Genomic DNA, 24,870 nt, shown 5'->3' on the forward strand with positions numbered 1-24,870 from the left:
TGTTTATCATTTATAAAGAACCGACAACATGATCTTCTGTATGTGACACCACACACCATGTTGTCTACTATATAAATTAATTGAACAAATTACATTTAACAAATAAATGTAGATATTGACCACTGTGATTCTTTATTTCTAAATAAATGTTTATACAAAAGCTAGGCTTTTAGTATACACTCTAACAGTGATAGCCACCAATAGACTCAGTACAATTGAATGTTCTTGTGGTCAACACATTCTCTTAGTTATCCTCAGGGGCTCCCCCAACTTCTAGAAGAGATGGACACTGCCAACATCAAAGGATGGGGTGGTGGCAACTCTCTTGTTTTCACAACTGCATCACCAGAGGAGTTAGTAGGAGGGCACCATGCTCCTCCAGCTACAACTCAATCAACTTGAGAGATTTATTGAGAGACACTTTTAATATTATCTAAGTTGCATAAAAAGGAAAACCTTAAGTTAGCCATCACATATGACAAAAAAAGAAAAACTCTTACCAAAGGAAGAGTGGAGCTCAACGTTAATCGAGTTCAATCTGAAATGGAAGAGAAGGTTCTCCTTGAGCAAGAGTTTGACATAAAACTAAAGACCAAATAGAAGTCCTGCTGTGGTGAGACAGGTGAGCTCCAACTTGAACTGACTCAAACTCTGCGGTTTTGAGAATTCCATCTACCAATCAGTCGACTATGTGAATGGAGTAGGAGGTCAAATAAATATATAATGAGACTTCTGTCGCTTGTGTGAAGTTAACATCTTGTCTAAGAAGCTACAAGAAGGTCTCACTGCAAAGTAGAAGACCTTAACATTCATTTTCTTCATATAGAAGAAATAATGAAAGACCCGGGATGTAAGGGATATTCAATACAAACAAAAAATGATTACTACCTTGCAAAGTAGTTAGAAAGAGGTGAATGCCAGTTGTTGAGGGGAATATGGAAGTATTGAAAGACCTTGGTAAAGAAACTTAGAATAGGAAATATGAGGTCATTAACAGTTGACCCCTAAAAAGATGACAAAATTAATGGGTGGGAGAGAAGGTCAATCTAGAGCATTCGGAATTATTAATCGATGGTCAATAGAAATTTCAAACTGCAATTGTAGTTGGTCAAAGTCCCCTCTATTAAAATTTGACACCATCGAGGTGTATCAGAGAATAGAAATGCTTTCAGTTATCATAGATAGGCTAAAAACTAAGGAGAATGGAGAAGAAAAGAACAACGTGGGCCAGAGCACAGTGACGACGAAGAAACTTATAGAAAAAAAGAGGTTCACAATGTCATAGAAGATCTCTACTAATGGAGATCGAAGAAGATGATGAAGAATGTGACGACATCCTCCCTTTGCTAAACCTAATAAAGCTCGGGCACGTAAATCTCGGTTGTCGGATCGTGGAGACAAAAAGGCAAGCTACTGAACCGTTGGATCACTTGCTCGAATCTGTAGGATCTCAATAGTCATCTCAAGTCGATCCCTTGGCATGATGTCACCACATGTCAACCTTGGATTGGTTCATATTAATGGCCAATGGGACTCGCGAATCATGATTGTGATACGTGATCTTGCGTTTCACCCACATTGTTAACGCTTGACTCATGGATTCCCGAGGCAATCAATAGTGTGGTGGTAAGGCCCTTTGGCCATGTTAGGCTTAAAGTTCAGGTTGAGAGTTAGGTCAGAATGCACTTCAATCTAATAAGTCAGACTCAAGCCTCCTTTGATTGAACTTGGCAGGGAGACTTGTGATGTGATGGATAATGTAGGTCTCCATGTGATAGAGTTAAGGTATAAGTCAAATCCTTGATCAAAAGTCAAGTAGAACGGTAAGTTAAGGGGAGTAGAAAGTCAACATTGGTCAAGGTGATACACTCCACTTCCTCAACTCGGCCACCCGACTCCCTCAACTCCCGACTCCCTCAGTCCAGTCGTCTAACTCCCTCAGCTCGACCACCCGACTCTCTTAACTCCCAACTTTTTCAGCTCGGTTCAGCTTGACCACCCGACTCCCTCAGCCTAGTTGTTCGACTCCCTTAGCTAGGCCACCCAACTCCCTCAGCCTGGTCGTCTGACTCCCTTAGCTCAACCACCCAACTCCGTCAACTCCCAACTCCATCAACTCAGCCACCTGATTCCCTCAACTCTGATTCCCTTAGTCTGGTTACTCAACTCCCTCACGTGGGACTTGCATCCTACACGGCTCGTTGAACTATTTTTCCTAGAAGGTATGGACAACATAGTCATTCTCTCCTAGAGGCCATGGGCAACATAGTCATTTATCCTTAAAAACATGGATAACGTAGTCGCTTCTTCCGGAGGACTTGGACAATTAATATAAGCGTTCATCTTGGAACATATGGAAAATATGAGAGCACAACTACATCTCTATAAAAAGTCGCTCGTCTCGCGAATATAGGTAGCACATAATCGTAAAAATTTTACTACTCCATAGCTTTTATTTTTGTCTAACACCTATACTAACTTGAGTGTTGGGGTGGTCATAATGAGTACAGCCTCAGCGCCCCTCCTAATCTTATACTAAGTGATTGTAGGATCTCCATGTGTCTCCTTCACTATCGTATGATCTACGACCTTCTTCACAATAGTACCTTTCATTGACCCACCAATCTCACACCGAAACAATAAACTTTGTTTTTAGTCTCTAAACCACCCACACTAATTTCCATAAACAATCCTATAAATTACAATTAACGAGAACATTATGTCTTTCATCAGCTTCGTACGTAAGCAATTGATTAATTATCGTGAGCCACGCAATTAGGCCAATGAACAGTAGATTACCAATTCAGGACTTGTTTGCTACTTGTTAATATTTTGAGGTACTTATTTTCATATTTTTCCCGAACTTCAAAAGGTTCATTTGCATGGAATGAGGGTGTTTATGGAAACAGAAACTACTGGATGGTTATATTTGCAAAGTTTTTTTATATTCTTAATATGACCGCTCCGGGTTATATAACCTACACGCTGCAGGCAATGTGCCCATTCGTCTCGGCGCTCACGCTTCTTCAAGTCTTTTCCGTCGCTCTCGATGGAGGCGCAGGTGCTTGTCGCCGTCGCGCTCTCGTTGGTCAACAGATTGAGCACCTCGATCGGTATGTGCACAGATTGGTTCTGCTTTAAGTGGTCTAATGATATCGTCCCCTGCTTCTCTTTCATTGAAGTTAGCTTTTCGCTTTTTGGTCTGTATAATGCCTGCTTTTTAGTGTTTTGTTGACGACCCTTTCTCCAGTTCCGTGTCGCATTTGTTGTGATTCACTACGATAAGGCAATACCTAGAATATGTTAGGGTTCAGCCTGTAAGTGGGCATTCAAAATATGACCATTTGGAATTGAAATTCTGCATCGCGCAGGTGGGCTTTTGGTGATTCTTAGCGGCACTCCCAATCTTAAGCTTCTTGGGAGCTTACAGGTGGGTCTGACCTTTAAGTTTTTGTCTTTTGCCTTTTGGGAGCTATCAGCTCACATAATTTCAAAACCAGGGTTTTGCTGCTGGCCTCATGTTATGCGTCTCCTTCTTCGACTTGACACACAACACTATGAACGCTCTTGGCTTCCTCAAAGGCAGCATCTGGGTACGCACCATTGCCATGGAACATCGTTCATAGTTTCATATAATAAAATGCCACCGGTGCATACTTGGATATCTTTATATGAATAGCTCCTGATTGCTCTTGCAGTTCTATTTAGGCGCTCTATTCTTTGCTTCTATTGTCAATTTCATTCCAGAATCGACTCTTGTTTTAGAGAATCACAAGGTATGCATTATCTTTTCTTATTCCTACTGGATGTGCATTAGCTATTTTTCTATCCATTGACCTGAGAAAATAATGGAAATTTTCTTGACTGTTTCAAAAGAGTTGGGAAAACAGTGATGGATCAGTCAAGGGCATGCTTAGGAAGCACCACACGCAAGTCTTATTTAGTGGAATAGTGACTGCAATTGGTAAGCGTTCCATTTACTATATTTATCCAAAAGATTTCTCTTTTGTAACATTTCAGATAAAAGTTTTGCTATAATAAACATTATGGAAAGATGTTTGCTTGTTCTGTACTTCATCTTGTGTTCATCAGAAATTCTTACTTCATCTAATTATAAATTGTTTTCATCATAAGTTGCAAGCATTACTGTGCACAACTTTCCTGAAGGAATGACCATTTTTGTTGGATCAATGAAGGTAAATGTTCCTCTTTGGAAATCTAAAAGTAGCTGTTGAATTATGGTTAGTATTCATGGGATAGATTGTCTTTGGTGAAGTTATGGCTAGTCTTGAGCAAACTCCAACTGAATTATGAAATTTCTCTTTTGTGAATCTTAGAACATATGACTTACAGATTGGGAGGTTAATTTGGCATGTGTTTTCATCAGTAAGGAAATCTATTTAAGTCACTTAGTAGATTTGCACTTTAACCATGTTTCTGAAATATTAGAGTTGAGGAATCGATAAAATTTTTTTTTGAGTAATAATCTTATATTACTGGCAATAACTTGAACAAGTGAAGACTTCAAATATGATCACTGTAATGTTGAGAGGAGCTTTCAGTTACTCTACTTATCTATAAAGAAGTTAAGAGAATTTTATCAGCGAAATAAGCATTTGATTAGCCATTCTCCTTTTTCTTTTCTCTTTTCCTTCTTATGGTAACTCTTTATTGATTACTATTCTTGAATGCAAATCTTACAGGGAATCCAAATTGGTGTTAACTTGGCTTTGGCTATTGCTCTTCACAACATCCCTGAAGTACAATGAAAGATTATACTTTGGTTTACTTTACTTTATGAATATGCATCCAATCACTGCCTTTCTCATGACGATGTAGAGAAGCTTGTTCTTTCTGTTTCTGCTACTTTTGACTAATAATCATATAGTTTTATTCAAACATAGATCTGCTAACTTGCAACATAACTACCATATACTAGTGTTGTTTGTCCAACCAAGCCTCAAGCTCTACCTTGTTTGTTCAACAAAGTTGTTTGTTGAAATCCAGATGCAATTCACAAAGATATTTTAACCTAACTGGTAGAAAGGATAGCAGATTATAGGCACTTTTTCCTTTTGTATGAAACATTTTCCCTTCTGATACGATATATCACCTCGATTGTTGCTAAGATAATGAAATTTGGTTTATGTCGATTTCTATCTGAATTGAAGTCTGGAGTTCACCTTACAAGAACACATTTTCATTATTTCTATGACAAGGTGTTGCAGTTGCTCTTCCTATCTACTATGCTACTGAAAGGTATGTTTTGACACTAAAAATTGATCAAACAAAACAAAAGTGCACATCTAATGGCTTATTGATATATATGTTGTATGTGGTATCGACATGATCCAACAAATGACAAGTATTCAAATTGGCAGCACTCTCTGGTTTCGCCAAGCCCCTAGGAGTTATACTTGTGGGTGTGTGCATATCCTGCTACATGTCACTGTCTTCAGGATTTATCGGTTGTTTCAATTTATAGTTACAGAAAGTGTCCATGATTGTATGTTTATGTTCTAATGGATGTTCGATCTTTGTAGATTACATCTTCCTGAGAAGTTTAAATCCTGAAATCCTCGAAGGGTTACTGGATCAGGTTAATTCCAATTCTTATCCCCAGAAATAGTCAATATTAGAAAAAATGTAAACCAATGTCTAGTTTTCTAACTGTTGTATTTTTTGAGCAAAAGAACAGTCAGCAGGGTAATGACATTCCTTGCGCTGCACGAGACGCTACCAACAACATTTGGCAACGCCGGCCACAAACAAGTTGTTAAAGCATTGTTCCTTGGCATGACTTTCATGTCTACAAGGTTATCACTCATCCAAATGCTTCATTGGCTTAGTTTGAACTAGCATTGGTGTTTCTATACATATAACACACTCCAAACTAGAAGCATCCTCCTACTTACTCTTTCAATGTGTTTCTGTGTTGCAATTGAACTCGACTAAATTCAACTTGCATTCGTGTCTAGTGTATCGGTTGGTTTTAGTTCGAGTAGATGAGCAAACCTGAACATTGCAAGTATAAGATTGCAAAAGTGATTTAGCTAATCTTTCTTTTTTTTTCCAGCCTTTATTTTTGGGACATCAATTTGCCAAAGGAGATGAGGTCTTAGCTATTCGAGAGGCCCTGTCGACGATCAATGTAATATAGAAAAGGATTTTCGTAAAAGATTTTTTTACTATTTGAGGTATTTATAATCAGGATAATTAAGAAAGTCATTAATATGGTGATCCTTTTTTTTAATGGAAAGTTTAAGGTAAATATAAAATATGATATTATACATATTATATTTGTCTTAAATTAAATTACTTGCCATATATTGAAGTTAAAAAAGTGATGATATAAACATATATAGAAATTTTAATGGGCCGAACCAACTCCGGCCCAAAGCGAACAAGCGAGGCGACACCTCTAGCTCCTCGGTCAAGATCCCATCTCTTCGGTTTATGTAAGAATTATTCATTGACCCTCTTGCTCTCCAGCGACCGAAAACCCCTCCCCTCTCCACCTCACTGTGCCGTGCCGAGCCGCTCCGGCGATGAAATCGTAAGACTGCGCTTTCCGATCGGCCTCCTCCGGCGCCTCCGGATCCTCCCTATGTCCTCCTTTGACGCCGCCCTGCACCACCGCCAGGCCTTCGATCGTAATCACCTTCATCACCACCTGAAGCGGAGGATCGAAGACTATGCCGATCACGACCGCTTCATCCATCTCCTGAAGATGGCTAAGATCTCATCTATCCTTTCCTTCTCGGCCGTCCCCGCCTTATCGGCCGTCGCCGACTCCGATCAGTTGGAAGTTTCTTATTTGCCTCCGTCGTCCTCGCTTGACACCTCCTGCGCATCCCCTCCATCGCCGCCTCTCGCATCGCCTCCTTCTGAGGAGATCCAATTCTTCGTCCGGCTGCTCTCCCAGGGGAGTCTCGTAGTCCGTGCCCTCCAGAGCGACACCGTCAGTTCGATCATCGAAAGGATCGGATTGGTCGAGAGAATACCATGCTTCGAGATGCGGTTGATCTATAGAGGCCGCCAGCTTGATGGCGAATCCACTCTCCTTAAGTGTGGGGTTGGGAGAGACGCATGTCTCCATCTCTCTGCTCGCCTTAGGAGCACCGAACAACCGACGGTATGGACGACCGTCAACGACCTCATGTCCTCCATATCCTTCCTCCTCGACAACCCTGTCCGAGACGCTGAATTTCTCAATCGGCAGAGGGACAACATTGAGCGACTCATGAAGCAATTCTTCACCAGCACGCTATTGGAATCTAATGGGGACAGAGACAATATTTTAGCTAACCTTGGAATTTTTACTTGGGGAGGTGCTTCAGCGGCGCTTCTGAAAATGTATATTTCACCGATTGCTGAAAACCATTCAGTTGGCGAGAGGGCCATTCGGATGTTTCTTACCTCTAAAACTGACTACTTGCCAGATTATATGCACTTACAGTGCACCTCTACTGTGCTCACCTTCTGCAAGATGCTCTCTTCAGTCCGAGGTACGAATGATCAGCTTTATCTTTCATGCCGAAGCGCATTAGCTAGGCTTCTAAAATCTTCTGCTGGGTCTGTATACACTGGTCATATAAAGTCCATTCACTTGCTGCCGGACTTGCATTCGTTTATCGTTGAGCTTGTTGGGTTAGTGGATGTGGCACTTTCAACAGAGGCTATGATGGTCCCAGAGGTTGTTCTTATTGATCTCTCCAATTACCTTATTGCGTTGCACCATGCAATTTATAATTGGAGGGGCATTCACCAGCCTATCACTAAACACTTCTTTGAACATGGGAACACAAAGTACGAGGAAGGAATTGGATTGATACATGAGCTATTCATGAAGCTCCTGACCAAAGTTAGCCAGTGTCTTGAAAAGGTGGAGGACATTATGGACCAAAGGGGTCAGACACAGTGTCAATCTCAATTTGCATTTGGGTCACAATTGCTAGTTGTTTTAGAAGTGGTTAAGGACTTCTCCAAGATTTTCGAGGGTGCTGGGCAGTTACTCCATTCACTTCTTTTTGAACGACGGAGGTTGCTAAATGTTCTTCTCAGACATGCTAAGAGGGATCATAGGCTTCTTTGGTTTCTCAAGTATAAAGATATAATTGATTTTCAGGCAAGAAGGAATCTAGTTCTGATGATGCTATTTGAAGGAAAGGAGGAAGATGAGCTTTATGAAATGCTTATTGATAGATCTCAGCTGATGACTGATTCCTTTGGATACATTGGGCGGATTGATGCTGGAGCATTGCGTGGAGGCCTTTTAATGGAGTTCAAAAATGAGGAAGCCACAGGTCCTGGTGTTCTCAGAGAGTGGTTTTGCTTGTTATGCAGAGAAATTTTCAATCCGCAGAACCTTCTTTTCTTGCCATGCCCACATGATCAGCGACGATTCTTCCCAAATCCTGGTGAGTTGATCAGCTCTAAATTCTCTACCTACCTGTCCTCATGATATTCTAGATCTGCATACTCATTGGATCAGCTTTATGTTCTTTACCTTGTTCCCAAAGCGGACCTCTGAGTGATGCAGCAATTTATATAGATGCCCTACTTCCCTGCATTAAAGAAAATAAATTCTATCACCTGGTTTTAATCCTAAAATGACGTGATAAGCTTGTTGCATCATTGTCAATAGTTGAGAACTGCACCAATCTCCAATTAATATCTACTTGTGAGAGTCCTTTTGGCACGTTAACTGTGGATCATCCTCTTTCTTACCACAATGAGTCTAAACTTCAGATGGAATGACATCTATATCCATCTAGGTGCTTGATGTGAGTTTTATATTAATATCATGATGCACTCGATGCGTCTTGCCACCTATGATCTATGCCACTAGTGTCTCATTTCCCATGGTGTTACTTATTTGTAGTCTGTTTAATCTTTGCATGGTAAATAGAAAGTTATCATACTAATTAGACCTATCAACTCAATTTGATTAGCAGATTAAGTGAATTTTGCTATCCAACAATTAATTCATGGTTGACCCTTCTCTTCTTAATTTAGGATTAAACTGAGCACCTACCTATCTATACAGATCCTTGGTGAATTAGTAACTTTGTGACTTTGTGCCATTCTTTAATATTATCCTCCCATATAATCTAAACACCTTCTTGTGTCCTTTTTTTCATAACAGATGGGCTAAATGCCCAAAAATTGTTTGTAAAGTCCAGTGATGTCAACAGTAATAATACTACAAGATGTGAGAGGATATGTTGTTTTTACATCTCTTTTTATTTTTTTTTATATAAAATAAAAAGAATGCTTACATCTATCTTATTAGCAAACTGCAATTGCCATCCAAGTTGGTGAGTGAAAAATATTATGTCATTCTTCATGACAGAGGACTATTTGTGCATATACAAGACTCAAGATAACACTTTTCAACCAAATTCTCCACTTGAGATTAAACCCATAATATATGACTATTAACCCTTGATAAATTATTAGCTCATAATGCTTGGTAACAACACAAGGCTCTAGATTGATCTATGAAGAGTTAACAATCTTTAAATTTAAGGATATTCTTCTGTGAGTTTCATTCTATGTGAGATTGTTGTTCTTATGTTGGATCAAGTGGTATCAAAGCTATATTGATTCAGTTCCTTCATGCCTTCCCATCGATCACTTATTGCACCCCTTCGCCGACCTTCCCTTTCAATTGACCCCAATTGCAGGAAACCAACACTATTCCTCACATACAACACACATCAACCCTCCCTCTATTTTTTGGTATCTTCCTTTGCCAAAAACTTATCTCGCCACCCTATAGTTTTGCAACGCCCTTCTACTAGTGGTCTAACCGACCTCCTTCGACGTTTGCCTTGAGTTCTTTGGTCTACTTTTTCTTGAATGTGTATACCCATCATTGCCTCCTTGCAATTGCAAAGAGGGACCTAGTTGCCCTTCACTAAGGAGTGGCATCGTGTGCACAACCTCTAATTGTGTGTTTGCTTCTTTGGATAACCATTTACATTATCCATATGTGGAAGTGATGCTAAATAGATATTCTGTTTCGAGTCTTTGATTTAAAAGAGCTTATTTTTGCAATTCTCTTTTGGAGGATAAATATTTAAGGGGAATTCCTAGTTAATAAGAGTGTAGAGAAGTTTTGGTATATGTTTAATCTAATTGATTTTTTTGTGTGATTTGGTTTATTTCCTATTTTGATTAAGCCCTTCTAGGTATGATTGTGTTGGATGACATGGTCAAAACATATTGTTCCATCCAATTTGATTGCACAGTTAATTTCTCTTATGCCTCCTGTGTCACGTCAATAGGTACAGTGTCATGTTGACTCTCAGCACGCTGATATGTGTCAATATGAATTCCAGTTCTGTCGTTATTTTATTTAGTTTGTTTCTCTAAAATTCTAATTTAATTGATTATCTAATTTTATAGTTTTTATTTTTTAAGTAAAATAAGGTAAGTGGAAGAACATTAGAAGGTAACTAGAATGTTCAACAAATTATTGATTATGACTTAGAGGTGCACAGTATAATTCTCTTGTACTGGCTTGAGAGACCAAAAGCGGAAAGTAAACAAAATAACTCAAAGATGTCCATTTGAAATTTGACAAATCAATTAAAGTTTTTATTGGTTCGTGCCCACTCAATAGTTATTTAGAGCAAAGCTTGTTAACTTAGTGATTGACTTTCTTATTTGCCTTTTTCTCCCACCCTGGGATTCCTACTGAGTAATGGTTATTATAATGAATTTAGTGATAAAATAGATTATTTCATGACAATTACTTTAGGAGGCTTTCTTGTCTAATTATTTTACCAGTATAAAGAGAGAAAAATGATTCTAATATACATTTATTTACTTATCAACTTACTTAAATATTAGCTTAATTTCTAAATTAGGTAATTTGACAACTTATTAGGGCTCATTTGAGCCTTTGTCTAGGTATGCGTACTTTGTCAAATTTGATGTCGATATTCTTATCCTCTGAGTTATCATTTTTCTCACTCCATGACTTGCCTTATTGTTGTTGCACATTCTCTTCCCTTATAAAGGAAGCTGTATGGGCATGGGAGGCCATCTCATCATATTAAATTCACTCATTTCCCAAACAAAATCTTTGTAGAGAATCTTCTGACTAGAAGAGAGTATCATTTTACCTGTCATGACACCTTGTTGAGAGAAAAAATAATATATGTTTCTCTTTTCATTTGTGAAAATTACATCACATATAAGCAACGCACCATTCATATGTGTAACTCAATGCCCCATGTGGTATTAACATATACCACGTATAAATGTTTTCTAATAATGTTTTCCAATTGTAGTTTTTTTCTGTGCATATGTGTAACTAAATGTCCCATGTGGTATTAACATATACCACGTATAACTGTTTTCTAATAATGTTTTCCAATTGTAGTTTTTTTCTGTGCATATGTGTAACTAAATGTCCCATGTGGTATTAACATATACCACGTATAACTGTTTTCTAATAATGTTTTCCAATCAAAGATTTTTTTCTGTGTTTTTAGGTTATTGCTTTTATTGACATTGGTTGGTTACTGTGAATTTGCTGCAGCATCTGCTGTGGATCCTTTGTATCTCAAATACTTCAGCTTCAGTGGTCGAGTTATTGCATTAGCATTGATGCACAAAGTACAAGTTGGCATTGTATTTGATCGTACATTTTTCTTGCAACTAGCTGGAAGATCTATTACTCTGGAGGATGTGCGCGATGCAGATCCAGACTTGTACAGGAGTTGGAAACAAATTCTCGAGATGGATGGAGCCCTTCTTGATTCAGATGGGTTAGGACTAACATTCGTGAGAGACATAGAAATGCTGGGCTCAATGGAAACAGTTGAGCTCTGCCCTGGTGGAAAGGATATTATTGTACATAGTAGGAACAGAGAGGAGTACATTAATCTCCTTATTAAGCATCGCTTTGTTACATCAATCTCTGAACAGATTACTCATTTCGCTGAAGGTTTTGGTGATATTCTTTCTAACCCAAAGAACCAGCAATTTTTCTTCAACGGTCTGGACCTAGAAGATTTTGATCTAATGATAGGTGGTGACAATAGTGTCATCAATGTAAAGGAATGGAGAGAGCATACCGAATACAATGGTTACAAGTCAAAAGATCGTAACATCATTTGGTTTTGGAAGGTAATGCATTTGATTTTGACGCAGCTCATGGTTATTTAGATTTAGGCATTAATTCTTCATATGTTACTTATTTGTCCTCTTCGATGTAATCACATCTTCTATAGTGTGTTTACTTAAAGTGATTTTGCATAATTTAATTAAAGTGATTTTTGTGATTTTTTTCAATGATTTTAATAGGAGGTGATTTAAATGGGCATGTCAGTGAAAAATTAGGAATATGAGAGGGTACATGGATTAGTTATGGGTTTGTAAGGAGAAATAAGGGAAACTATATTAGATTTTGGATACCATATGACCTTATATTAGCTAATATGTTCTTTTAAGAAAAGAGAAGAACACTTAATTACGTTCAAAAGTGAAAATAATAAATTACAAATTGACTTTCTTATGGTTAGGAAGAAGGATAGAAAAATTTGTAAAAATTACAAGGCCATCCTTGGAGAAAGTTTAACTACCCAACATAGGTTAGTAGTGTTGGATATACGTTTCAAATATAGTATCAATAGAAAGAAAATATATACGACTCATAAAATTAAGTGATGGAAGTTAAAGGATGAGAAGCAAAATATGTTTAAGGAGAAAGTAGGAGTACAAACATTAGGTGAAATATACGGTGACTTTAATATGACATGGGATAAGATAGTAACAAAGTTGAAAATAGTAGTGTACTCGATGAATCAAATGGACATACACCACTAAGTAAGGAATTTTGGTGGCGGAATGAGAAAGTACAAGAGAAAGTGAAGGAAAAATGAATAGCTTATAAGGAATTATATATTTGTAAGAATGAGGAAAACTTAAAAAAATATACAATAGCAAGAAAGAAATTAAGAGAGTAATGAATGAAGCAAAAAATGAAATTTTTGAACGATTATATAAAAAATTAGATACAAAAGAAGGGGAAAAAACATTTATAGAATAACTAAAATGAGAGAAAGGAAGACAAGAAATCTTATCCAAATAATATGTATTAAAGATGAATGTAATAGGGTACTAGTAAATGATGAAAAAATAAAAGAGCAGTGGAAAAGGTATTTTCATCAACTTTTTAATGAAGGTTTAGGTGACCAATTTAACTTAGGTAATTTAAATAGGTCAAATGAGCATAGAAATTTAAATTTTTATTGTAGTATTCAAACTTTAGAAGTAGAACAAGCTTTAAATAGGATGCATAATGGAAAAGTTGTTGAACCAGATAATATTCCGATAGAGATATGAAAATGCCTAGGGAAATAAGGTATTGAATCACTTACAAAATTATTTAATATGATATTGACAGCGAAAAAAAAATACTTGATAAGTACTCTAGTTTCCTTATATAAAAATAAGAGAGATGTACAAAATTATATAAACTATAGAGGCATTAAACTAATGAGTCATACCAAGAAATTTTGTGAAAAAATAATAGAAAAAAGATTAAGGAGACTATGATGACCGAAAATTAATTTGGGTTAATGCTTATAAGGTCGACAATAGAAGTTATGCATCTTCTTAGACAATTAATTGAAAAATATAGCAAAAACAAGATCTACACATGATATTCATTGACTTAGAAAAAACTTATGATAGAGTAAGATCTAGACATTATATGGAGAATTCTAGAAAAAGGAGGTGTTAGCGTAACATATATTAAACTAATTAATGATATGAACGAGGATGTAATGATTAGAGTAAAGACTTCAGACGGAGTAATTGAAGTATTTCAATAAAGTTAGAGTTACATCAAGGATCAACTCTAAGTCCCTATTTTTTCACACTAATTATGGACGAACTGCACACATTAAACACACATTACCGTGGTGCATGTCATTTGCAGATGATATTATTTTGGTAGATGAAACACGTGAAGGAGTAAATGTTAAACTAAAATCTTGGCTGGAAACAATAGAAGGGAAAAGTTTTAGACTTAGTAAAATAAAATAGAATATATAGAATTTAAGTTTAGCAATATTAGACATAATGAGATAATTGTTAAGCTAGGAGATGATGAGTTGCTCGGAACATAGAGCTTTAGAAATTTAGGATCATTTTACAAAACGATGGAGAGATTGAGAGAGATGTCTTACATAAAATACAAGCAAGATGGTGAAAATAGAGGAGAGCGTCGAGTGTTTTATGTGACAATAAAGTACCTCTAAAACTTGTTTTGCAAAACCGCAGTTAGATCTACTATGTTATATGGAGTTGAATGTTGGACTATGACTCGAGAAGATGAGAGTTGCAGAGATGAGGATGTTAAGATGGATGTGTGGGCATATGAGGATGGACAGAATAAGAAATGAGAGTATTAGAGAGAAAGTCAAAGTTGCATCTATTGAGAGAAAACTCCAAGAGATATGTTTAAGATGGTACGGGCATGTACCTAGACAACTAATAAATGCTTCAGTTTGACGATGTGAAATTAGGATAGACACACATATCAAACGAGGAAGAGGAAGACCAAAAAAGACTTGGTTAGCAACAATAAAGTAAGATAAAATTTATTTAAGTATAGATGATGATATAGTAGAGATAGAGTTTAATGGCGTAAAAAAATTCATATAACCGACTCCATCTAGTGGACTAAAGTTTGGTTGTTATTGATTTTTATGAATTTTTTCCTGTAAAATGAAACCTTGCTGATTTTTAGTAACCTTGCTGATTTTTAGTGACTAGTTTCATAATCCTCAACGAGCACAAAGCTAGCAACGGGAATGTATTGTAAGGCAAATATCAAATATGCTGATGCTGAACCATTCAATTTTTTTTTTCTTTTAGCTACCCTTCATAAGTGAATGCTATTTTCAATGTTTTTATTCAATGGCCTAGAGATTTGTTTAATTCCTCAATATATCTCTGACTATGTTGAAGAAAGATTTGAGATAAGAAATTTGACTATTGTTTTGACTTGCAGATTGTTGAGGGCATGTCTGAAGAGCAAAGAAGAGTGCTTATCTTTTTCTGGACATCCATCAGATACTTGCCTGTGGATGGATTCCGCGGCTTGCCTTCCAAATTGTTCATATTCAAATCATCAGACTCCCAAGAGTCCCTACCAACTTCACATACATGCTTTTATCGTCTTTGCCTGCCTGTATATCGAACAAAAACCATCATGCATGAGAGGCTTCAGCTAATCACTCAAGAACATCTTAGCTGCAGTTTCGGTAATGCTTAGGCAAAAGATGTGGAACTTGGGTCTGCACAGAAGTGTTCATGTCAAAATTATGCCGACGATGGGATGTAAAAAACCTGCACTCTAGTCGGTTATCTATGTAGGCACAAGGATTTCTCTCTAATTTTCCTTATTGGGTGGAGCAGTAAATAGGGGGATAGAAAGTTGTCCTGTAGGAAATCCTTTTAACTTGGCATTATAAATACTCACCTTTTTGTTTTACCTTCTCATTTCTTAATTCTGGTCTCTTGTACATAGAATAAGAACCAAAGTGGAGTGAGGATTTGATGTTTCTCATTTAATCCACTGAATTTTCTCACTTTAGGTAGATGTGGTGTGTTACTACTGGCTTGTGCCAATGGTTCCATGATCTAATCTATCTGTGCTTGGGAACCCTAATCCCTTTTGTTTTTTTTGTAGCTACGCAAGGAATGCTTTCTTTGTAAATATTTGTAAATGTATGTAATATCCAGTTTCAACTGCATCTTTTCCAATCTTGCAATTTTCTTCTTGCCTTTCCCTTTTTTTTTCTTAATTTGTGTAGTGTTTGCATAAACTTGTTGCTTGAGGTGTGATGATTTTTGTTATCATGTACAGAAATTGCTGAAAGTATTCACAGGATTATAAGATGCATTATTTTTTTTATATTTGTCTTTCGGAGTGATGTGATGGTTAAAATATGAGGTGTTGCGTCCGATTATATTTTAATTTTGTTTTATCCTTACTTTTACTGAGGCTTATTTTGAAAATAACAGAAAATGGATAGAGCTAAGTGAAAAAGGTATTTAGTCCAGAGTTCAGACCAGCACGAATTTTAAAGATTTTTTTTTTTTGTCTCCGACTATTTCTGGTAATTTTTTCTAGATCCCGACAGGAAAAAATATAATTTGTAACTCCACGAAAGTATGTGGGGTTTTCTGCAAGTTTTGATCATCCCTAACAAGGAACGGATCCGTCGCTGGATTTTCGGACGAAATAGAAAGGCTGAAAAGAACGGCGAGCGACCGCATCGATCGAGCGAGAGGGGATTCGACTCTCCCTTTACCAGAAGCGGCGAAAACCTCGCTGCAGTTACCGGATGGGAAGAGGGATCTATAAAAGCTGAGCGAGAGAGAGAGAGATAGAGGGAGGGAGGAACGCCAAGCTGAGGCATTACTCGACAAAACCCTAATCGCCTTCCAGCTCAATACTTGTTCGACCAGGAGCTGACGCCCGCTGCAGTAATCGTTTCTCGGACCCTCCGCCCCCTTCCTCTTGTCAGCAGGCGTCCCAGGCTGTGCTCTGAAATATACCTGTTCGCTCCGCCAAAAGATCGCAATTCGCTCGGCTTCTCTTGGCCTCTGCTCGATCGGTACGCTAAAAGATTGTTTTTTCATTGAATCGCTGAAGTTGGGTTGTTTCCCTTCCTTTTGTTAATGTGTTGCTCATTGGTGAAAGTTGTTATGGTTCGGGATTTACGAGCGTTGAATTTCCTTGCTGATTTTTTTTTATTCATCTTTTCCATTATGACGTGATGTGTTAGTCGAATTGGTTGTTGTAGATGCCACTGGTGGTCTCTGTTTTTCATGTTGTCGAAAATGCTTATCTTACGCCCCAACCATCTAGCTGATCAGGATTCATTATAGACCATTCTAACGGATTGATAATTGTCGCACATGTCGTTGGTAGCTTTTGGGATGTACATTAAAAGACCATATCATCTCATTCAGCTTGCTGATTCTTTCAAACTGACGTGATTTCAACTGGCAAAGTGTAGGTCGAGGCACCAATGTGACCCAAACCTATGTAACGAGTAGCAAGGATATTTTAACCAACCACAAGCTATTGCACTATTTTCATCATTTATTGGTTGACTGTTGACATGGTTTTTTTTTCCCATCTGATGTTTAAACTTCTAAATATTTTGTATATTTCAGGTTGAACCTGGTCTATTTGATCAAACTAAGATACAACAGATGTCAGTTCATGGTTGTATCGATCAAGTTATGAACGACAGTGAAGAAGATGATGAGGCACCTCTTGTCTTTAGGAGGCCAAACTCTTCGTCAAAGCAAGGCCACTCAACCTCTGCTTTGAAGAAGACAAATCCTCAAAAGGATTCTAGCTGTAATCTTGTTTCTCACCAAATTGCTCAAAATGGTAGTATCTCACATTCGCAAAATATTATATCACTCCCTGAGACATCTAGAGAGAAGCCTACTGCAACAAGCTCAAATGTAGGATCTTTGCTACCTGTCCAGTCAATTAATTCTTCTCACCATAAATTAACAACAAATAATATGAGGCCAAAACATGAGGATGAACTATCTGTTTCAGATGATGACAAACCATTGAGTCATAGACTTAATTCAGCTTCTACAATAGTTCAGAGAAAGAGTTTCATGGACTCAGAAAAAGCACATACACATTCTTCAGTTCATAAATTTGAAGGTAGAAGCACTGAAAAGATGGATTTGGACGATCCAATTATAAAGCATGAGAACTTTGATGATGATAAACCATTGAGTTTCAAATATTCTACTTCAGGAGCAGTCAATAGAAGTGCCTCATCACATGCAGCAAAGGCTCCCCAAAGTCAAAAGCCTTCTTTACCTCACTCCATGAAGCCGACTTCCAATAATGAAGAAACTGATGATTCAGAAGATGAAAAACCACTTCTTTCAAGGTTTCAGTCCAAGGATGTAAATGGTTCTGGCAAGAAGGACACAATTATAAAGCATGAGAACTTTGACGATGATAAACCATTGAGTTTCAAAAATTCTACTTCAGGAGCAGTCAATAGAAGTGCCTCATCACATGCAGCAAAGGCTCCCCAAAGTCAAAAGCCTTCTTTACCTCACTCCATGAAGCCGACTTCCAATAATGAAGAAACTGATGATTCAGAAGATGAAAAACCACTTCTTTCAAGGTTTCAGTACAAGGCTGTAAATGGTTCTGGCAAGAAGGACACAATTATAAAGCATGAGAACTTTGATGACGATAAACCATTGAGTTTCAAACATTCTACTTCAGGAGCAGTCAATAGAAGTGCCTCATCACATGCAGCAAAGGCTCCCCAAAGTCAAAAGCCTTCTTTACCTCACTCCATGAAGCCGACTTCCAATAATGAAGAAACTGATGATTCAGAAGATGAAAAACCACTTCTTTCAAGGTTTCAGTCCAAGGCTGTAAATGGTTCTGGCAAGAAGGGCACAAATAGTGAGACAAGTGCTCCCAGAGTTGGAGAAAAACGACCTCATAGCGACACCAATCCTACTGAATCTTCATCAATTAAGAAAGCAAAACTTTCAGGAACCTCTGTGTCTGTGAAAGATAAACAGCAAGTGTCTATAAAGAAAGAAAGTAAGGAAGATGATAACAATGATCACATACCAATTGCACAACGAATTAAGTCACCGTCTTCTAACTGCGGATCGATCAGCAAAAATATATTACACAAAACTACTAGCTCATCATTTAAGAAAAGTAATCTTAAAATGAATAAAAAGAAGGATTCCAATTCCTCAAAGTCATTGAAGACACCTCCTGGATCTGGTGGGGGACAGAAATGGACTACCCTGGTGCACAACGGTGTTATATTTCCTCCTCCATACAAGCCTCATGGGATCAAAATGCTTTACAAGGGACAACCAGTCAATTTGACTCCTGAACAAGAAGAGGTTAGCTTTAAAGATGTTCATTACTTCTTTTCTTATTATTATGATATTGTTTCTCTTGTATTCCTTGACTTCATGCAGCAGTTGCATTCCTCTGTTTCTTCAAAAGAATAATATTTAGTTGTGAACTCTTTAACTTTTGAAAATTTCTGACTCCAGGTTGCAACAATGTTTGCTGTCATGAAAGACACAGATTATGCTCAGAAAAAACAATTTATTGAAAATTTTATGCATGATTGGCGATTAATACTTGGCAAAAATCACATCATTAAGAAGTTTGAGGACTGTGACTTTACTCCTATATATGAATGGCATCTGGAGGAGAAGGAGAAGAAGAAGCAGATGACTGCAGAGGTAATTTATGCTCCATACATCCAGGAAGATGCTAACAGTTATTTATATGAAATAGTTACTTGTCATAATGTGTTCTCCATTTTGACTCTGGTGTTATGTGATGTCGACAATAGGTTTTTGCTATTTCTTCAGTTTCATACCTTTTAATATTGTTCATAAAGCTTTCTGCAACTAGTGCTAGTACAACTTCTATTTATGAAAGCTATGTCAAACCATTTATGCCCTTGAACTTTCCAATGCAGGGATAGTTAAAAATGATAGTAAAATTACATTTATGTCAGGAGTAGGAGTTACTGACATTGTGATTAATGGTTACTTACCATCTTGGTTTATTTTATGATTAGAAATTATTTTGGAATAAATTGCGATATTTTTTTTTTATAGTTTATGAAAAGTATATTTTGGGTCCAACAATCTCAGTGGTCACTAGAGTATACTTGCCCACTTGTTTGCTTTCTCTTATTTCCAATATGCAGCATATTTTTACTAGAATTAGGAATCACCATGTACCCATGCTGCTTTTGTAGGAAAAGAAGATTATGAAGGAAGAAAAATTGAAGCAAGAAGAGAAGTATATGTGGGCAATTGTCGATGGTGTGAAAGAGAAGGTTTATCCTAATGCTAAATTTACTATTTCTTTTATTATATTTAGGATATGGAGCTATGAGGTAACTTGCTTTATGCTGCATTTTGGTGCAACTGAATTGATAATAAAAATATGAACATGATTTAAGCTAATGATTTTAGTGTTTGAATTAAGATATTTGAGGATCTGGAGCTACATTTATGAACATGAATCTATATGTTCTTTTGGGGTGACATGTAGTTATTCTGTTTGTGTTCTGTGCAGCATGTAACTTCCCATTTAACACATGATTAGTACTTTATTAAGAACTTTTAAGTCATTGACTCGTTCTGACTGGCAGCCACAACAACAATGAGCCATGAAACCCTTATAGATTTTCAATTTAGTTTTTCAATGGCTGTGAGGACCTATTGCAACTTTAACTTTTTCCCCCCATTTTTCATCTGGGCTTGGAACCAAACTGGTAGTTTTCAACGTGATGAAATTCTCTAAGTTGATATTCTCAGGATCAAATATAGTGGCAAATTGTTAACTCATATGAACACATGGCATCTTTGTTAACATTTCAACGACTGAGGCTTCCTCCAAGTGTTTAACGTCAACATCAGTGATGCTTATCAAATCTGTATTATTTTTATGCTGACTACTAATAAATGTGTCTGTTTTAGGTTGGGAACTTCAGAGTGGAACCACCAGGGTTATTTCGTGGCCGAGGAGAGCATCCGAAGGTCATATTTCCTTGTCATGTATCTACTTTAGTTGTTTCTGGCTGCCTGGTTTGATTTCAATTTCAAGAATCCTGTTATCTTCCACTGACTTTGTTGGTTTTCTATGATTTTAGATGGGAAAACTAAAAAACAGAATTAAGCCAAGAGATATTACAATCAATATAGGGAAAGATGCACCAATTCCGGAATGCCCAATACCTGGTGAAAGGTAATGTAGTTAACTGAGCAAAACTTGAGTGAAGAAGGAACCAAGTAGATTGAACTTGTTGGTAGTTGGTATAGCCTGTCAGAGTCAAATTACATTTATAGGGGTCATTCTTATATCACAGTTTGATTATTTCAGATGGAAAGAAGTAAAACATGATAATACTGTCACATGGTTGGCATTCTGGAATGATCCCATAAATCCAAAAGAGTTCAAGTATGTCTTTCTGGCAGCGAGTAGTTCATTAAAAGGGCAAAGTGACAAAGAGAAATATGAGAAAGCCAGGTTGTTGAAGGTAAACAGTTTCTTTCTTGAATGTGTTTTGACCTGTGTATTGTGCTTTCACTTCATAGGTAGCAAAAGCAAGTTCTTATGGTTTTCTGATAGTCCTGATTCATTAGTGATTGCTAGATTTTTTTCACGTATATGCTGTTAGACTTAATAGTTTAGTCCTGCATTGTTTTTATTATGTTGGTTATGTTGGTTTCCTATATGTATGTGTAAATTCATTTTTCACTTGTTGTACAATTTTATTGCTCTTAACTTAGCATTAAGCCATGTTCCATGCATTGGCGAGGAGGCTATGAATTTCATATGATGCAGTGACCTTGCCACCTTCTCATCTATTAATGTTACAAAATCTTTCTTTTATGTTCTCAAACAATCATTCTCCACTCCTAATCATGGAAATGGTGATCTCTCTCCTTAGTGATCCTGATGGCAACTACCATAATCTGTGACCTCTTATAGAAGTTTTACAGTCAAACTTATCCATTGTGTCTCCCCCAAGTCATGTCCCCTCAACACCCCTCTCCTATCCGCCTTTGACGATTCACCTCATCTCAACCCCGCTGCCTAGTGTTGTGCATTGCTTTGAACATGTCCAGCATCATCTTTAAAGTGGTTGCCAATGCATGCAAATACTTGATGGTGTTTTGGCTCAACATGCTACTTTCCAAGATTGTGGGCATTGTATGTGGTAGCACAGCTCCTCCTAATCCTAATTTCAGTGCTAATCCTGATTAAGAAAATCTCATCACTCTTCAACCTGCGAAACTCTTCCTCCTTTTTGCCTTCCTGTGAATCCCTCCTCATGTATCTAAATATGAGCATCAAATCTTTTGATTTTGTGAAAGCATTGTACTTAACGGTATCTCTATGCTTCAGTGTGAGGGGAGGTTTAGTATTAATTGGTAAGTCCCAATTGGTTATTGTGTTCAGGTATAATGTTGAAGTCCTATATCTATTGGGTGTAATTGTTCATTTTTCTATTGAATAATACAGTTTTGTTCCTCTTATATTTGTGTTGCAGGATTATATACAAAATATTCGGAGAAACTATACAAGAGATTTTAATAGTAAAGATCCAACAAAGCGGCAAATAGCAGTGGCAACCTACCTTATTGATAAGCTGGCTCTCAGGGCAGGCAATGAAAAGGTATCAATCCTGTGACCAAGGTGTATTTTTTTATGTATTGTCGATCCTGTTAAATTGCTGGATTTTTGTCTTTTGTTTTTCTTCCATTTCCAAGTCATCTGGTTTAGTTTTGCTGCTTAATATTAGACCACACTATTTCATCTGTTTTAATTATTTCAATGCGATTAACTGAATGCTTTGCTTCTGAAGCTATTGGCAATTAACACGATTAGATTATATCCACACTGAAATGCTAGCTGTAATTCCAAAGTTAGGCATTATATACCTTTCAGGACATTTTCTTATTCTTTTCATGTATATTTTCTTGCAAGAGCAATTTATTATAATTTACATCATATTGCTAAGTGTAAGTTGTTTATCCTTTTCGTATAAATCTTTGTACAGGATGATGATGAGGCTGATACTGTTGGCTGCTGCACTTTAAAGGTGGAGAATGTCGAGTTGGTTCCTCCAAATAAGTTGAAGGTAGCATTTATTAAGGAACACATTTCTCTATTTCTCATCATATTTTACGAATGATCTTAACTTCTTGATCTCTTCAGTTTGACTTCTTAGGTAAAGATTCTATTAGATACTTGAACACTGTGGAGGTCGAACCACATGTCTATAAAGCAATTGGTGATTTTCAAATTGGTGTGTTGGCTGCAATTTTTTTTCTCGTTCACATTCTATCAACAGTATGTTTGAACATTTTTCATATGTTTCTTTTTATTTTTGTTAGCCAAAAAGAGCAACGGAGGTAAGAAAGATAAGGGTGATGATCTCTTTGACTTGCTGGATACAAGCAAACTAAATGCACACCTGAAGGAACTCATGCCTGGACTTACTGCAAAAGTTTTTCGTACATACAATGCTTCTATTACCCTGGATGTTATAGTAAGAAACTGATTCTCAATCCCCATCAACTCATTTATTATCTGGCTTGTTTTTATATTGTGAGTTGGTATTTTATGAAGTTTGTCTCATTTTCTCATTATTCCACTTTAAATTATTGAAGTGTGATGATGCAGTGAAGAATTGCTTGAAAAATCCAACTCTAACCATTTGTTAAATAAAAAATCAACTTTCTGCATTCCCAACTAGAACAATTTCGTTGGGCTGTTGCATAAGTTTATGGATTTAGATCGTGGAGAAATCAATCTATTTCTTCTTTATTACATTTTTATGAATCCAAGTAATTCTTGTTTATATTTCATTTCTTATTTCCATCAATCTTCCTATATAAGTGTGGATCATTTTTTTTATGTTGATTTTATGGCAATGACAGTTGAATAAGGAAACCAAGGATGGTTCTGTGCCAGAGAAGATTACAGTTTATCAGCATGCAAACAAGGAGGTAATTTATATATTTTTGTTTTGTCTATTTATTAGTTGTTTGTGGTTATGATTCCTCATTTTTTTTCTCCAATACAGGTTGCAATTATCTGTAATCATCAACGCAGTGTCTCCAAGTCTCACGAAAATCAGATGTCTAAGTTGAACGAAAAGATAAATGATTTAACAGTAATTTTTTTTGTGCTTTACTAGTTATACTGCCAATTTATATATTTCCTTTGATTACTCACTCAACCTGCCATCTATATTGATGTTTTCCAAACAGTCCCAAAGAGATGAATTGATGATGGATCTGAGTAGGGCTAAGAAAGGGAAGCCTCCACTTAAAGATAAAGAGGGGAAACCAAAGAAGAACTTGGCCCCTGAAGTGTAATAAGCTTACGGAACTGATGAACTTTGTATGATCAATTTTTCTCTAAATACATCTGATCTGATGTGTCCCAACTTGCAGGATTGAGAAGAAGATTGCTCAGGTTGATGCCAAGATAGGAAAAATGGAAATGGATAAACAAATAAAAGAGGATCTGAAAACAGTTGCACTTGGAACATCCAAAATCAATTACCTTGACCCAAGAATATCAGTTGCGTGGTGCAAGAGGCATGAAGTACCCATAGAGAAGGTACTTGGTTTCAAATTTTTTTTTTTAAGACAAATACGTTCTTTTTGGTGTCAGAATTGCCTCTAGTTGAGTACATTAGTAAAAGTGTTACTGTCATTGCCTCCATTTATAATCCTTGGTCTGCTTTATCTTTCCAGATATTTAACAAATCACTACTCGCAAAGTTTGCATGGGCAATGGATGTTGATCCTGACTTCAGATTCTAGGATATATTTTCCCTGATTGATTCTTATGCAGCAAAGAGAAGTTTCGAGCCATTGAACTTTCAGTTTCAAGTAAATTTCAACAATGCTAGAAGTCATTCTCCTCCCACACATGCGATGGCAGTTGCCACGCGACACTCAAATATACATGTACTTTGATTCAAAACCATTAGCAAATTCAAGTTAATTTCCATGATTAAATTAAATGTCCAAAATGAGATTTCCTCCATTAATTCCCTGCGAATGAACTTGTTGTATGAGCTAGTTATTCTAGGCATGAAAATGTAGCTAATTTTAGCGAGGATATTTGATGTTGGAATGTAAACTTGAATGAATGGAAACTTTCATCAGCTAGAGGCTATGATTGGATTTCAGAACCATCAAATATTTAATAGTTAATTGCTAATCAATTAATGCTCTATTCATTTTGAAGTATATAAATCTGAA

The 24,870-nt window shown here is 36.8% G+C and overlaps 2 protein-coding genes and 1 pseudogene across 4 annotated transcripts; all 3 read left to right on the top strand.

Moving 5' to 3' along the window:
• Window positions 1-3,049: 3,049 nt before the first annotated feature.
• LOC121990795 lies at window positions 3,050-6,122 on the top strand (annotated as a pseudogene).
• A 251-nt stretch (window positions 6,123-6,373) lies between these two features.
• Window positions 6,374-15,782, top strand: LOC121990797 (E3 ubiquitin-protein ligase UPL5-like). The gene is made up of 3 exons (XM_042544862.1): window positions 6,374-8,420; window positions 11,555-12,144; window positions 15,038-15,782. The coding sequence occupies exons 1-3, from the start codon at window positions 6,374-6,376 to the stop codon at window positions 15,299-15,301; spliced, it is 2,901 nt and encodes a 966-aa protein (XP_042400796.1). The 3' UTR covers window positions 15,302-15,782.
• A 455-nt stretch (window positions 15,783-16,237) lies between these two features.
• Window positions 16,238-24,773, top strand: LOC121992090 (DNA topoisomerase 1 beta-like). 3 transcript variants are annotated; one of them, XM_042546233.1, is made up of 17 exons: window positions 16,238-16,649; window positions 17,215-18,206; window positions 18,450-18,957; window positions 19,114-19,308; window positions 19,836-19,916; window positions 20,563-20,622; window positions 20,736-20,830; window positions 20,966-21,122; window positions 22,140-22,265; window positions 22,650-22,730; window positions 22,808-22,898; window positions 22,987-23,141; window positions 23,533-23,601; window positions 23,679-23,768; window positions 23,866-23,969; window positions 24,052-24,220; window positions 24,358-24,773. In XM_042546233.1, the coding sequence occupies exons 2-17, from the start codon at window positions 17,254-17,256 to the stop codon at window positions 24,424-24,426; spliced, it is 3,003 nt and encodes a 1,000-aa protein (XP_042402167.1). In that variant the 5' UTR covers window positions 16,238-16,649; window positions 17,215-17,253; the 3' UTR covers window positions 24,427-24,773. The 3 variants fall into 3 exon arrangements, with proteins under 3 accessions (XP_042402167.1, XP_042402166.1, XP_042402165.1); XM_042546232.1 differs by having other exon boundaries at window positions 17,215-17,812; window positions 18,056-18,957; XM_042546231.1 differs by having other exon boundaries at window positions 17,215-18,957.
• The last annotated feature ends 97 nt before the right edge of the window (window positions 24,774-24,870 follow it).

Source organism: Zingiber officinale, chromosome 6B, assembly GCF_018446385.1.
Source record: "Zingiber officinale cultivar Zhangliang chromosome 6B, Zo_v1.1, whole genome shotgun sequence".
Classification (NCBI taxonomy): Eukaryota; Viridiplantae; Streptophyta; class Magnoliopsida; order Zingiberales; family Zingiberaceae; genus Zingiber; species Zingiber officinale.

What these genes read in the sequence shown, in the direction of transcription:
- LOC121990797 (XM_042544862.1), top strand. Translation starts at nt 6,374, where the DNA reads ATGGGCCGAACCAACTCCGGCCCAAAGCGAACAAGCGAGGCGACACCT. An exon ending in ACGATTCTTCCCAAATCCTG is followed by an intron (nt 8,421 to 11,554) that starts GTGAGTTGATCA and finishes AATTTGCTGCAG; the next exon opens with CATCTGCTGTGGATCCTTTG. An exon ending in ACATCATTTGGTTTTGGAAG is followed by an intron (nt 12,145 to 15,037) that starts GTAATGCATTTG and finishes TTTGACTTGCAG; the next exon opens with ATTGTTGAGGGCATGTCTGA.
- LOC121992090 (XM_042546231.1), top strand. Translation starts at nt 17,254, where the DNA reads ATGTCAGTTCATGGTTGTATCGATCAAGTTATGAACGACAGTGAAGAA. An exon ending in AGAAGCAGATGACTGCAGAG is followed by an intron (nt 19,309 to 19,835) that starts GTAATTTATGCT and finishes CTGCTTTTGTAG; the next exon opens with GAAAAGAAGATTATGAAGGA. An exon ending in GCCGAGGAGAGCATCCGAAG is followed by an intron (nt 20,623 to 20,735) that starts GTCATATTTCCT and finishes CTATGATTTTAG; the next exon opens with ATGGGAAAACTAAAAAACAG.